The sequence below is a fragment of the Trachypithecus francoisi genome, unplaced genomic scaffold, assembly GCF_009764315.1.
Source record: "Trachypithecus francoisi isolate TF-2019V2 unplaced genomic scaffold, Tfra_2.0 Lachesis_group1, whole genome shotgun sequence".
Lineage (NCBI taxonomy): Eukaryota > Metazoa > Chordata > Mammalia > Primates > Cercopithecidae > Trachypithecus > Trachypithecus francoisi.
The window spans coordinates 116,346,638-116,362,617 of NW_022681454.1; the positions used below are offsets into that span (position 1 = coordinate 116,346,638).

The 15,980-nt window shown below is 39.3% G+C and overlaps 1 protein-coding gene across 1 annotated transcript; it reads right to left on the bottom strand.

Moving 5' to 3' along the window:
* Positions 1 to 2,516: 2,516 nt before the first annotated feature.
* On the bottom strand, positions 2,517 to 14,565 carry MAD2L1 (mitotic arrest deficient 2 like 1). Its single transcript, XM_033215137.1, has 5 exons — positions 13,636 to 14,565; positions 12,665 to 12,811; positions 8,984 to 9,104; positions 7,863 to 7,966; positions 2,517 to 6,798 (listed from the first exon to the last, which is right to left on the bottom strand). The coding sequence occupies exons 1-5, from the start codon at positions 13,706 to 13,708 to the stop codon at positions 6,626 to 6,628; spliced, it is 618 nt and encodes a 205-aa protein (XP_033071028.1). The 5' UTR covers positions 13,709 to 14,565; the 3' UTR covers positions 2,517 to 6,625.
* Positions 14,566 to 15,980: the final 1,415 nt, after the last annotated feature.

Genomic DNA, 15,980 nt, shown 5'->3' on the forward strand with positions numbered 1-15,980 from the left:
TGGCAAATAGCAGGAAGGATGCTTGTTACTCCACTCTTAGGGTTTCTGTTCCAATCCTGATGACAGAAAACAGCACTGGAGTAATATTCTGGGGCCCTCTCTCCACCTTTTCTCTCAGTCCACCCCAAGCAGCAAAGAAGAAATGTTTCTATGGCTTGTAGGAGCTCAAGTACAGCACTTTCTAATTTTGCCCTTGGCAACTCAGCATGCAAGGCTTCCTCCCAGGTTGAGGTTGGGCTGGAGAAGGAAGAATGAAGTTGTCTGGTCCTTCCACCTATGACTCCACAGGCTGCTTGGTTCACTTAAGAAGGAGTAGCAAAGGCTCATTCTCCAACCCAGCTTGACTATAGAGTGCTGTAATTTTGGTAATAATACATATAATAAATTTCAATCTCCTTCTGTTTTCTGCATCTTGTCTCAAGTTGGTTAAAACTCACAAAGTAGAAGGATCAAGATTACATGTTAAACACAAATTCCAACACATCATTGGTTACAAAAACAAGCGAAAGAATTAGAGAAGAAATGTTGCTGGAAAGAAAATGAATACTCCTGTTTTAAAGCAAAATGCCCTGTGTGTACATTTAATGGCAGTATTATGAAAAGGTTAATGCAATACTCTAATATTGTGACTACAAGTTCTCACTTCCTCAATTTGGAGTGAGATCCACGTGGTATTCTCATCTCTTTGTGGCTAAGTCTGGAGCAGGAGAACCCGCCTCTGTCCCCTAGACTGTGAGAGCAAACAAGATATAATAAAAGGATTTGGTTGCTATTGGTTTGGGAATTGGGCCAGCACATGGATTATGGATGTTTGCAGTTGGGCAAATTACTTAACCTTCTTGAATCTTAGTTCTTAAATCTATAAAGTGGCGATAGCAATTCTCACAGGGCTGTTGTGAGGATTGAGATAATGCATTTAATGAATGAATTTGAAGTCTGATCCCCTCCCTGCCCACAAACCGAGCTAAAGATGCTCTATAAAGGATTCGGACTCCCTAGTGCTTCTTCATGGTTTTGCTTTATGGGTCTCCTCTGGGGCCACGGAGGCATCAGCAAAGTTGCAGAACTTCCATTTTGGATCTAGTCCTTCTCTCCCCACCCTCTTCTCCCCGCACAGCCGTAAACTGAGGTTTGAGGGCTGTTCCTTGCTCCAGAGAACTCCTCATTTGGAACTCAGACTTCATTTCCTTTATCTCATGGCTCCCCCCATGTCCCATTATCAGTTTCTAAGACCACAGCTTATAGCCCAAGTCTTCCATTTCCCCACTAACCCCAACCTCCATTCATTTAGGAGTCAGCTGAATAGATGTAAAACACTTCAAAGGTGCCTGGCACACAGTAGATGATCAATACCCATGAATTTCCTTTCCTAGACTTGGAGGCTGTAGGCTTTACAGCCTGTTTTTACAGAGCTGTACTGACTATTATGAGTGTGAACACAGTGATCCAATGTTAGATATGAAATACTTTGCACATCGCAGACCCAATCTTTAAAACCATTAGCATCCGTACTTGGTCAGTGAGACTGTAATTTCAGAAAGAAATTCATATCCATGTCTAGGCATCCACTAGATATGTCCATATCTAGAAAGCTTTTTTAAGTGTTTGGAATCTTTCCCTTGCAAGGAAATGGACTATGGGGTGGTCCAGCTTATATTTGGGATGCCTTTTTCAGCACAGATAAAATTCCAAGACAAAAAGACTTTGATCTCATGTAAGTTCCTTTGTGTAAACAAGCTTGCATAGCAAAATGGTGCAGATAAATGTAGATGAAATGGGCTTTGTACAAATAAATGTAACTATATTATGCTTCTCTGGTATAAAAATAGATCACATGGTGGAGGACAAAAATAGGTGACATGGTAACATAAACCGACTTGTGTAATCAGAGGGTCAACTCTGACATTTTTCTCTCTAGGCCTTTTCTAATAGTCTTGTTGCTAGGGCTACAATGTTTTTGCCAGATTGGAACAGAATTGTCAACTCTAATGAAGATTAAGTAGCTTGCCCAACTAGGTTTTTTTTTTTTTTTTTAAGCCTTAGTGAATACTGCTGGCTTTAAAAGTCATAATTATGAAGAATGGAAAGATCTCTAAAAGATCTATTTTAAAAAATATATATAACTAATAAAATTTAAATTGAGTAGACAGTTTCCATTTCAGTTATTCCAGCATAAACTTTCATCGGTCACATTGAACAAAATAACTAGAAATATTTCATATTTAAGAAAAGGAACAAGAAATTATCCAAAAACAATTCACCAAAGACTGAGTAATTAAGGTTACTTAACAAACAATTCTGATTAGTTGGAAAATTATGTTTCACTACTGTTCACAAATTCATACCTGATTTATTCTGTAGACAATATAGATTAGGCATAGGATAAAATCCTCTGTATTTGGTTCCTCTCAGTCATTGGTCAGTCATCTGACAACAGACTATCTGAGGAAAGTGTAAACACAAAGTCACCCAATAAAACATGAACAAGTTTTGCAAAGCACAGCAAAGGAAAGCCAGTTTGTTCTGAACACTTTATTGCTAAAAGGATGTAAAGGGTAAGAGGAAAAAGGTGATGAAACAATCCTTTTGTTATGCTTGTTGGGGAGTCAGGATGAACTTCCTTGGCCAGGGATAGAAGGAAGAGATCATCTAAACTTCAAAAACCACAACATAATTTGCATACTTCCTTGGCCAGGGATAGAAAGAGACCATTAAACTTCAAAAACCATGACGCAATTTGTGTGCCCATTGACCCCAGTTTTACTTGTACACAAAAGCATCAGAATTAAATAAAAATTAACATAAAGTAATGAGTAAATAATAAACGCTGTGTTTATTCCCCTCATGTATTTATATATTTGCAGCCAGAAATTCCAATGTTATGCGTAACATTGCTTTTCCAATAACCTTATAGCCTTTAGAACCAAAAGTAAGTCATCTTAATTTGAATATTACAGCATTAGTGACATCTGGTGGAAAATATAAGAGTTACAATGTGGCATTACATAGCTATTCTGATCTTTCATGTAAATTTTAGATAAATTTTACATACTAAATGAAAATAAGATGAAGAAATGGTCTATGAAGTTATCTACCTTATTGTGCTAATAATCTTTGAATCTATATGCTAAAATATATAGGTTAATGAACATAAGAAACGTTAGTGCATTATACTAAAAGCATTTTTCAGCATCCGTGTCCATATAGTGAAAAAATGATAAAAAGGGTCTCTTTTTATGAGACTCACAATAGGATAAAGAGTCCATGCCTCTATTTAAAGGAGAGCCCATACCTCTGTTTATGGCATCACATGCCAAAAAGCCTCCCTTAACATGTTTTCAGATCAAATTGTGAACTGTGGGGTGTGTTGTTAGGAAGTATGTCAAGAAAATAGTTGTGCTTTGGAGAATATGGAATTTAGGTATATTTGGGAGAGACATTCTGTTTGAGATACTATGGATGGAGTCAACAAATTATGTTTTACAAGTGAGCTTTAAATATTACAATATCAAATGCTCTGAACTAGGGAGGGGTTTGAATATTTGTGACCAAAAGAGCAAACTGTGATCTATTACAGGACTGGCAAACTACAACCCTAGGGTCAAAGCAAACAGCTATGTTTTTTTCTTATTGGAACACACTCATGCTCATTCATTTATGTATTGTCTATGGCTGTTTTCAGCCTCTTGAGTAGGTGCAAGAGACCATATGCCTTCAAAAGCAAAACTATTTACTACCTGGCCATTTACAGAAGTTTGCCAATCTCTAGTCCATTAGATAACTGTCATCAAACTTCTTGGTGCCCTTTCCACCACCTCCATGGGAGGAGTATACTTCCTGGTCCCATCCCATTAAAGTTTGGCTTGGCCTTCACTTGCTTTGGTCAGTGTGAAAAAGCTGGCTTTCAGAGTCCTAACCAATGTCCCTCCAACAGAATGAGATAGGTGCAGCAAAAGTCAACCAATACATGAGACTGCTATACCTCTGCATAAACATTCTCACAGAGGTTTGACTTCTCTGATGACACTGGGAAAAGGATCCTGAAAGCCAGATATATTTCCATTCCTCCTGGGCTCTACTTTAGACCATGATGGGCTTAACCTCTGTTCATCCCTCTACATATGGTAAGCAACACTGAGACAGAGTCCAGGCCAGGCCTAGAGACCCATCATGCTGTCTTAGAACCTTCTCTTTAACATGGTGTAGAAACCACTCACAAGTCTTTCAGCTGTTGGTTTAAATGTCTTCCTCCTGAGGTAAGCCTCAAGGTCTAGAAAGAGGATGGGACAGTCCACTTGGAGCTACAGGGCAAAGCTTTTCCAGTCTAGCTTCACCTCAATAAAGCTCATAGTTTGGCTCCCACTCAGCTCCAAAATGTGTATTTTATACATTATTAATTATTATTTTTTGAGATAGTCTTGCTCTGTTGCCCAGGCTAGAGTACAGTGGCACGATCTTGGCTCACTGCAACCTCCGCCTCATGGGTTCAAGCGATTCTCCTGCCTCAGCCTCCCAAGTAGCTGGGATTACAGGCGCCAGCCACCATGCTCAGCTAATTTCTGTATGTTTAGTAGAGACGGGGTTTCACCATCTTGGCCAGGCTGGTCTCAAACTCCTGACCTCGTGATCCACCTGCCTCAGCCTCCCAAAGTGCTGGGATTACAGGCATGAACCACCGCATCCAGCCCAAAATGCGTATTTCTTAATTGATTATATAATCTGTAAGGGTTAAAATGACTGGTCATGACTAGCTCCCCAGAAACCTCAGAGTAAACAGTACCATGCAAATGATACAAAAATCTAAGAATTAAATCCTGTTAATAATGGTAGCTGAGTTGAAATGACCAGAGTATACATACAACCTTTAAAAATGTGATTTCAGCTGGGCGTGGTGGCTCACGCCTATAATCCCAGTAGTTTGTGAAGTTAAGGCAGGCGGATCATGAGGTCAGGAGTTCAAGACTAGCATGGCCAACATGGTGAAACCCCCCTCTCTACTAAAAATACAAAAATTAGCCAGCCGTGGTGGTACGTGCCTGTAATCCCAGATACTCGGGAGGCTGAGACAGAATTGCTAGAATCCGGGAGGCAGAGGTTGTAGTGAGCTGAGCTGCATCATTGCACTCCAGCCTGGGCGACAGAGTAAGACTCCATCTTGGGGAAAAAAAAAAAGTGATTTCACAGAATTTTGTCTGACATCTCACATAGTTAAAACACAAATGAAGCATTTATTTGCCATTTTCTTGATATCATCTAGCTGGGTAATAACAGTGCTCCATTTATTCCATAAAGATATGAAGAGTCTACAAATTTGTCACTGAGAACCCAGAAACTGCCATTGATTCACAGTATTTGCTCAATATGTAATTTCTGAATGAACAGATTCAGACTATCTGCAATTACTTCATACACATAAAGAACTTACAATGTCTAATAATAAGCATTAATAAACTGAATTTTTACAAAATGAGGTCAGATTTAGATTAGAGATGAGAGAAGACTTTACAAATCCGCTTTAAACTGATCTTGGAAAAACAGGCGAGAACTGGATAGAAAGCATGTACCAGATGAGGGTATTAATGAAAGCATAGGAATAAGCATAGTATTTAAATACATAAGGAAAAGTAGGCTGATAATAAGGCTAAGAGTATAGTAAAGTACTAAAATCAACATTTATTCAACTAGAATTGTTGGACTAATTCCACAGGACATTTATCCTTTCACAATGATGAAGTAATAGCTTTAAGTCTATTGCTATGAGATAAATAGGATGTGATCAAAGTTTATCCATTAGATTGAAGACACCTCAAGACTCACTCAACTTTGTATCTTTAAGTTCTACAACTTCATAGGAACAAGAATTCGATAGCTATGCTAATCAATTCTAATTACCATTTAACTATATCAACACCAAACCAGTATCAAAGTATTTTAAGACAAATTTAAAACAAACTTAACTTTATTTCCTCACTTTCACTTAAAACTTGATTTTATAAAACACACACACAAAAAAACATTTTTTAAGAGTTCTGTATCACAGAACATTAAAGAGTACAAATATCCATTGCTTCATAGGTTCAAGTTACATAAATTAAAGTCAAATTTGGAAACTGATTCATTAGGGAAAACTATACATGAAATGAAGGTCAAAAGGAGCTAATACAGCAATATTTCATTGTTTATAGATTATTAGTTACTTTCAGGACCTCAACAAAGATTCTGAATATTTAGACTTCCTTTGCTGTATTTTATACTTAAATATCTCCCTACCTATACTGAGTCAAGCTACTTGACCAAAACATCTGATTTAGGAAAGCATTTAGCTTTATAGCACAAGTTTTTCCATCTACAGTTACTATCTTCAAAGGAATATACATCACAACGTTGACAAAAAAAATTCCTGGTTCCTTTTGAACAGTGTGCAATAAATTCATGATGTTAACTCCATGGTAAGTCAAATAGGTACCAAAAAAGAAAAGGAACAATTACACACAGTTCAGTAAGTATCATTTTGGTTTTCATCATGTAAAAATTAACCAATGAAATAAAACATATTAACTATAGATGATTTGATTTCAGGAAAACCAAATTTCAAAATTACAATTACATTTTCCTCACGTCATCCTCAGTCATTGACAGGAATTTTGTAGGCCACCATGCTATTTACTTTGTGGATTGTAGTAGTAAATGAACGAAGGCGGACTTCCTCAGAATTGGTAATAAACTGTGGTCCCGACTCTTCCCATTTTTCAGGTACAACCAAATCTTTGTCTGTATAAATCAGCAGATCAAATGAACCTAAATTGGGGATAAGATCATTAAAGTACATTATTTTCTAAAAGTAAAACTAATCTTGTTGCCTCTCTTCTATTTTGAACAACTCACTGCTGGAAAAGGTCATTTGGTTTGGTCTCTGATCACTACTTTATTTTGCTCAATGAACATTTCTCTTAATAAAGAAAATATTGTATCTAATTTCTGTGCAATTTAGTGATTGTGTTCAAGTAACCCTTATCTTATTTAATAATGGTCCCAAGGCCGGGCGCGGTGGCTCACGCCTGTAATCCCAGCACTTTGGGAGGCCGTGGCAGGCGAATCACAAGGTCAGGAGATCGAGACCATCCTGGTTATCACGGTGAAACCCTGTCACTATTAAAAATACAAAAAATTGGCCGGGCGCGGTGGCTCAAGCCTGTAATCCCAGCACTTTGAGGCAGGAAAATGGCATAAACCCGGGAGGCGGAGCTTGCAGTGAGCTGAGATCTGGCCACTGCACTCCAGCCTGGGCGACAGAGCGAGACTCCGTCTCAAAAAAAAAAAAAAAAAAAAATACAAAAAATTAGCTGGGCATGGTGGCGGGGCGGGCGCCTATAGTCCCAGCTACTCGGGATGCTGAGGCGGGAGAATAGTGTGAACCCGGGAGGCAGAGCTTGCAGTGAGCCAAGATCGCGCTACTGCATTCCAGCCTGGGCGACAGAGCGAGACTCCGTCTCAAACAAACAAACAAACAAACAAACAAACAAAAAGGTCCCAAAGCACAAGAATAGTGATGCCAGCATATTGTTATAATTGCTCCAGTTTATTAACTCTTACTATGCTTAATTTACATATTAAGTTGTATCATCGGTATGTATGCATAAGAAAAACATCATATAGGGTTCATACTATCCATGGTTTCAGGTAGTCACTGTGGGTCTCCCTGTGGAAAGGGAGACTATGATACATTAATTTTGCTTTATAACGTTTTTCCTTCAATTTATATTACATAAATCTGACAAGAAAAATTGAATAAAGGGGTGATAAAGGCAGGAGCTTAGTCTTTTTGCCAATCAATTTAATTCAACAAGAAGTTGTATACTTACAGGAAACTTCCAACAGTGGCAGAAATGTCACTGTAGCTGTTATTTGTCTGATCACTGAACGGATTTCATCCTGGATAGCTTTCTGAGACTTTTCTCTAGGTGCACTGTCAAAAAAAATCAAATCAATTAATTCATTTTAGGTTTTAAGTTATTTCAAACATAGTGGTAAGATTATTTACTTGATTAAATGCTCTCAACATCAAATAAGCAGTGCTTTAAAAAGGAGGTTTGTAAAATCTGTGAGTGAAAGTATCCTTTGGACCTATAACCTAGTAGGCACAACATACATCCTTATTACTTCATTTATCCTGCCAGGCATCTTTTAGAGCTGGTCTTAGTGTCAGGTCATTTAATATCAGATGACTAGAAAATCTGCCAATCATTTCAAGTTCGGGAAACTTCAGCATCTCTTGAAATAAAATAACAAATGATATCTAAAATATTTAATTGGTATAATCATTTCGACACTTTTAGTAATGCCTAAATGTCTAATTTCCTATTTTCTCAAATAAAATATTAAATTGCATATCAAATTATTTTATAAGCTAAAAATTTCCTAAAATAAACCAAAGCCTTCAGAAGCAAACTACATTTCACTATAAGAAATGGTTCCCAATTTATAGAAAAGCATGCCTAGGACAATGCTAAACATTAGAGTATAAAGAGAGACACTTCTCTTCCAGGGAGTCTGGAACTTTCAGAAATTTATGAAGTGTCTTAGGAAGTAGATGGCATTAAAGGAAGTACAGCAGAGCTACATCATAAATTGTGTGAATCTAATATCATTCCTTATAGTTAAAAATATCTTAGAACAATTCATTAAATGGTTCATCTAGTATATCATGTGTAGTTTTGTATATATCACCATAAATACTGTTTGAAAATTACTGATTTAGACTAAAGGCAAATATGTTACAATTATATTATATATACAAATCAATGATATGTTAAACTGAGCACAATTCTTTTCCACAGGTGACTGAGGATATCTTAGAAAATATAAATTAGAAACAAACTATATTTTATATAAAACTATTTCAATATAATTAGAACTCAATTAGTAATAAAAACAAGTTTTGAAAAAAATATATCAAAGTAGAAATAATGTAATTCCTACTTACCTGTCATCTTTTGCAGTCTTGTCACACTCAATATCAAACTGCCATCTTTCCAGGACCTCACCACTTTCAATATTTGAGATAACTACAACCAGTTTCTGAACTGAACACTTGTATAACCAATCTGCAACACATAAAAAGGAAGGCATCTTTCTTGGTCCACTGCATCATAAAGTAGCTCTCTTCTCAGGTCCCACTCCCTATCCTCAGCAAATTCCTACCACTGCTATCTTGGACCTCCTCCTACGTGCAAGAAAATTTGCACCATCAATAATCTAACTTCTGTTTTCAAATTCTCAGTATCTGTACCAGGTACAGTAATTGGTGCTGATGACAGAATACTGAACATGTGGTACTTTCATCCTAATCCAAGATAAAAGCGTAGGAGATGGGCATTCATCTACTCATCACACCAATAAATGAGAAATTATCATTGTTATGGCTGCTATGAAAGAGAGATATAAGATGCAATGAGAGCATAAAAGAAGGAAAATTTGAGCCACTTAGGGAGGTCAGAAAAGGTTTGAGTTTAGCTCTAGGGATAAACAGCATTAAATATGCAAAAGGATAGGAAAGAAGATACAGGCCTCAAATACTAGCAAGGGAAGAGCACATAACTAGAAGACTGGAAGCAGCTCACTACAAGTGCAATCAAGAAACAAACAAACAAACAAAACAAAACAATGCAATCCTTGCAAGATTAATAGAAGCCAGACCACGCAAAGCCTGGTATCAAATTAAAAAATATGCACTTCAAGACCAGCGAAGTCACTACTGTGTGTGAAGCAGGATGTAAAGCAGTTAGACTTGTATTTCAAAACTATCATTCTAGCTGTGATATGGAAAATGGACTGGAGATGTTAAAGAGGGGATCTAGAGACACTAGTTAGTCCATCAGTAATTCAAGCAAGAGTTAATGAAAGCTTGTAGGAGGATAAACTGGTAGAGACGAAGCAGTAGGTAGATGTAAGAGATTTCATGGTTAACATTTATTGGGTTGAGTCATAGTAGTAAGGAAGAAGCATGCTTCAGGGACAGCTTCCAAGTTTCTTTTATTTCTGTTTGGACGGTTTAGCCATTGACAGACAGAAAATTAAAGAGCATCAGTTTTGGAGATGATCCTAAATTTACTTTTTGGTATGCTTGAGTGTACGTTATCTCTGGGATAGCTACATAAAGATATAGCTGCTGAATATATGAGTCTGGAGAAAGAGGCTTTGGGATAGATATAAGTTTGTGAGTTGACTACACAGAGGTTGCTAGTGAAGCTATAAACAGGTCAGAGATCACCTATAGAGAAATTATAAAGACAGAACGGGGGCTCAGATTGAGCCTTGAAGTAATCTTGGAAATTGAAACAGCATATTCAGGAGTCAGCTAAGTTTTTGTAAAGAAACAGAGTAATTAGTAAATATTTTAGGCATATAGTCCACCAAGGTCTCTGTTGCTTATTTTTAAACAAACCTGTAAGTGTAAAAATATTCTTAGCTTGTGGGCAGTGCAAAAACAGGCCACCTGTTGGATGCGGCCTGTGGGCCTTGTGATCCCTGGCATCTATCAACAACTTTTTATGAGTTTCACTCTGAAAAGGAGGAGACTGGGTGGAAATTTGTTCTTCCTTTAAAACTGGAGAGATGAAACCAATGGGGATAATTAAAATCAAAACACAGAAGCGAAAATATAAGAGAGAACAGGATCAAGACCCTAAAAAAGGCTAGAGGAAATGACATTCAAAACAAAACAACTGGCTGGGTGTGGTGGCTCACGCCTGTAATCCCAGCACTTTGGGAGACAGAGGTGGGTGGATCACGAGGTCAGGAGTTCAAGACTAGCCTGGCTAAGATGGTGAAACCATGTCTCTGGTAAAAATACAAAAATTAGCCGGGCACGGTGGCAGGCACCTAAAATCTCAGCTACTCGGGAGGTAGAGGTTGCAGTGAGCGGAGATCACGCCACTGCACTCCAGCCTGGGTGACAGAGGGAAACTGCAAACAAAAAACAAACAGAACAACTTGCCTCTAGGGAAGAGCAATTTTTCCACTTTAACTAAAATGAAAGGGAGAAGTTAAATAGGAAGGTCTAGACACACATAATGTGAAGTGTCGTCAATGCAGTCTCAAAGGAGACAACCTAAAAACCATTGGCTTCAATGCAGTCTCAAAGGAGACAATCTAAAAACCATTGGCTTAGGCAATGCTTGTTTCTCTAGCAAATTAAGATGGAAACACACATCCATAGTTGCCTAGAGGTTCCAGGCCAAATGATCTCAGTGCAGCCCTATGAATCACTACAGATGATTTATTCCTGACCCCCAATTTTGGATGCAACTCTGGGAGAGGTGGACACTCCTATCAATGTCTTTCCTGTGTGCACTTGAGAACAGAGGTCTATTCCCACACCAAAAGAGGTCTCATCTTGCTATTTTGACAATACCAATCTACTACAGCAGAAGTTCTCAACCAAGGGCAATTTTGGCCCCTTGGGCACATCTGCCAATATAATTTATGGAGACACTTCTGGTTGTCAGAGCAAGGTGGTTACTGGCATTTGGTGAGTAAAGGCCATAGATGTTGGTAAACATTCTATAACACACAGAAAAGCACCCACACCAAAGAAATATCCAGGCCAAAATGTCAACAGGGCTATCTTCTCTTGCCTGTCAATTTGAGACCTGACATCCACAGGTTGTTGAGGCATTCCACTCCTGTACACATAAAAGGCAAGGCAATGTTAACAGTTTATCTAGAGGATAGTATAGCTTGAAAGAGAGTTATCAAGCTAAAAAAGTTCACACGGCCATTATCGGAAGGGCATACTAAAAATGGGTTAGTAAAAATGCAATAAAAACGGTAAACCAAAGATACATTTCTGGTCGACAACAAAAGAAATAATTTCTAAATTTAAAAAAAAAAAAAAAAGATGGCCACTGTAGTACTTTTGAAAATTTTAGAAGATCAAATGGGAGAAACATTTGAAAAATTAGAAATAAGAATCCTAAGTGGAGGGTAACATGACAGAGAAACTAACAGGAATTCCAGAAAGGAAAAAGAAATAGATGAAGAACAAGTATTCACCCAATAGGTAATACAGCAATTTCTCGAACTAAAGAAAAACGAGTGTTCAGACAGAAAAGGCTTACTGAGTCACTGGCAGAGTTTTTGAAAACGACAAACAGAAATACGTGAAAAACAAAACAAACAAAAAAAATATGAGTGTTCTGTCATTTAGCAACTAACCTTTTTCTTTTTTTGAAGTTTATCTGGTTGAATCCAATTTCCTTGATCTTAATCTAATGATAACATTAGACTACAGAAAACTAATTAGTTACAGAAAATACATTATACTGAGAATATGTAGTGTATATTTTCTCAGATAGTGAACACCATTATAATTATGTAAAATTCCAACCTGTTCCATTTGGCCACATTAACTGCAAAAGTCACTTCTAAGGGAGTTGATGAAGACTATTTTTCAGCCATATCAGATTTCTAACATCAAAATATTCAGCCCACTCACAATGTAGTGGGGGAAGAGTGGATTTCTTCCATTTTATATATTATTTGCTTCCTCTCAACTTAAAATATATTTGAGATGTGAGTACACTTCTATTTGCAGAGCGGAAAAATGACTACTTGAGATGGTAGAAAATCTGCAAGACTCAAATTGTTTCCAATGATTAAATACCTTTTAGTTGTTCCACCACATTATTTAGGTATTTTATGAGCTCAAGATCAGTAGTTACAAGCAAGGTGAGTCCGTATTTCTGCACTCGAGTAAAAGTTTCAGATGGATATATGCCACGCTGATATAAAATGCTGTTGATGCCGAATGCTGCAAGCAAAAGAAATGTTACAGAAAATTCATTATCACTGCATAACTCTGGAAAATAAAATATATTTAGATGTGGCTATATTTTCATTAGGCTATACAGCTATAAATGACAACACACGTGTATCTTGCTGAAAGCAGAGTAGGTACAAAGTGGCATTAAAAATCCTTGCATCTAAGTAAAAAAGATAATTGTTTTCACGTGCCAAGGGAAAAAAAAGCAAAGTGTATCAACCTACTATTGCCAAATTTCACCTCATTGTAATCCAAATCCAAATTCAGATTATGAGGCTAGAGGATGTCAAAATAGGCTGTTGCATTCGAGTTAGCAACTGACTGAATAGTCACTGCTCCAGACAAGCCTGTATCTTCCCCTTTCCCTCCCAAATCCTGCCAGGTTCCTTTACAACGTGCAGCTGGCCTGTTCGAGAACAAGGGTTCCAAAGTCTTGTTTACCGCCAGCCTCATGCCTAATAATCACTTAAGAGTGGGAGGGTGAGGGTGCTCTCGCAGTTAAAAACACACACACACACACACCCACACTGGGGCCCACCACAGTCACACAGTGTCCTGTATTGGAAAGTAAGGGGTGGGAGGTGGGACGGATCTGCACTTAAAGGAAGAAACGCTCTGGAAGAGGCTACGCCGCGAGGTAGGCCCCAGCAGCATGCAGGCCTGCAGCTCCACGTTATAACAACGCCTCAGGAGGAACAGCCTGCAGCCGCCGCTCCCCAGATTACTTCTCCGGTCTCAGAGGCCGAGCTGTGGGCCCACTGAGCCGCCACGACTCAGTTCCCCCCAATATATTGGCCTGCGCGAGGACTTACAGAAGAACTCGGCCACGATTTCAGCGCTCCCGCGCAGGGTGATTCCCTGCTCCCGGGAGAGCTGCAGCGCCATGGCCAGGGACACAAACAAAGGCACGCACTTGCACTCGGCGGACAGCAACCACAGCGGCTCCCACAGCACTTCCCCGCCAAGCGTTTCAAAAGTAACGACGCAGCACGTCGTCCGGCCCTCTGCGCAGGCGCGACGAGCCTCTAAACCCCGCCCCACGCGGAGGGGTCCTGCCCTTTCTCTCCGCCTTCCTGCGATCTCGCGGGAGCGGCCGGTTTGCGCAGGCCCCGTTGGTGAACCTGTTCGCGCTTGCCGGGTGTGACACTCCGGTAGGTGTAGATTAGGTTGTGTCTTCTGGTCGTGGTTTACTAGTTGGGGCCGAGGGAAGAAGATGATGATTCCAATTTCAGTAGCCGCTCTCTAGGCATATGAACTGAAAGACCAAGGAGCACGGTTTCCGAGTTTCAAAGATACTTTCAAACTGAAAGGAACTGTTTGCCAGCTGCGCCCGAACTGGCCCATGTGACCCCTAGTGAAAGGTCTAAACTTCCGCTAGATGCTTTGGGAATTCCTGAAGCGACTGCGTGCACGGCAGCCAACCAACAGCTTTAGAGGGTTCGCTTTCTGTGTGGGAGCGCGGCTTTTTCCGAGCAATTGGGTTAGGGATTAAAGAGAACTGCATCGTTTTTTCTGCCCTTTGTCCACGTCTGTCCTGGGCTTAGGGCCACCCCTCTGAGGTCAGCGGGGTAGGCAAATCGGGCGGTAGGGGGCTGCATCCGGAAGTCCAGGCTGCGTTCTGTCCACCCTGCCCACCCTTAGGGGGCAGGGCAGGAATAAGGTCACCTCACCAAAGAGGCCCATCAACATTGAAGAATTTTTCAGTGAATCTTGACTCACCAAACTCAATGACTTTTCATTGAAAAGGGTGAGAATTATTGAGGAGATACTGCACAATTAATGTTCATGTCCATTTTGAAAGAAATTTATTCTTAAAGCAGCTAGGAAGATATTTGTAAAATGACGCCTGAAAAACTTTCATATCTGCCAGACATTATAAGAGAAATACTTGAGTGTTGTTAGATTTCCGTTTGCTGCATAAGGAATTACCACACATCGGTGGCTTCAAAACACCTATTCGTTTTCTCAGTCCTGTAGGTCAGAAGTCTGGACGTGGCATTGACGACTGCTTTGCTCAGTCACACAAGGTTGAAATCGAAGGGTCTGTTAAGTGGGATCTCATCTGAGATTTGGGTTCCTTCTAAGCCCTCTGGCAGAATTTCCTTGGGGTTGTTGGACTGAGGTCCGTTTTGTCTCGCCAGCTGTTGGCTAGAGGCCAGCTGTATGTTTGTCACTAGCCCTTCCACAAGCCTTCTCACACTTCCCATCTCTGTGACTTCAGGGAGACCCCAGCCCCTTTTAAAGGCTCACCTGATTAAGTCAGACCCAGTCACATCTCCCTTTTGATGAACCTATTCCCCTATCTGCTCATATGTGTAGTTTTCCTACCCAAACTCCGGGGAGAGGATTATTTAGATGTGCTTTCTAGGGGCCAGGAATGTGGGGAACTGTCTTAGAATTCTGCCTGTACAGTGTTGTATATCATGTTTTGATCAGTTTGAAGAGTAAGGGATAGGTGTGATAGGTTGCAGGCTGACTTGACCCAGTAAATTTTTTTTCCTTAAATCCTTTCATCTCTGTGTGTGTATAAATCACAATCATTGATATGAAGAACAGTGTCAGGGAAAGTGAGGAGTAAGAAGCAAGAGAGTTAGATGTCATTCATGCCTTCCACTGGGAGCTTGGGTAGGCTAGAATTTTGGCATCACGCTGGTAGAACATCCGCATAAAAACCGCCTCTCGTTTCTAAGGAACTTGATGTTAAAAATCAGCACTTCCGGGAAGATTTTCTTGAGTTTCATGGTATTGTAGTTTTTAAGTTACTACAAATAATTTAGTATAACCTGGAAATTTTAGAAATTAAAAGACTGACATAATTACAATTTTTCTGTGTACAGAGGAAGTACTAAATATCTGTACCCTATGAGGAGACATAAGACATGAGGTTTAGAAGGAATGGTCTGTGTCTTTTGAGGAGTTTGTAGTCTACTTAGGTTTAAATATTTATACTTTTTTTTTTTTTAATGAAAATTGGAAGCTCATGAGTTTGGCCTTATCTGGTTTCTGCCTGCATGGGAAGCCCCCTATCAGATTACTTTCATCGTCTGTCTGCTCCTTTCAATAACTTGGACCTCCATGTTCTTTTCCACCTTAGTGCTTTCCATAATGTACATTCCTTCTCTACCCAGAAATTTCACTTTATCTGCTCAGATTACTA

Bases quoted from the DNA above. Each gene is read 5' to 3' on its own strand.
- MAD2L1 (XM_033215137.1), bottom strand. From the start codon at position 13,708: ATGGCGCTGCAGCTCTCCCGGGAGCAGGGAATCACCCTGCGCGGGAGC. The intron at 9,105-12,664 runs GTATTTAATCAT...TATGTGTTGCAG, and splicing joins TGTGGTGGAACAACTAAAAG to ATTGGTTATACAAGTGTTCA. The intron at 7,967-8,983 runs GTAAGTAGGAAT...TTTTTTTGACAG, and splicing joins AAGACTGCAAAAGATGACAG to TGCACCTAGAGAAAAGTCTC.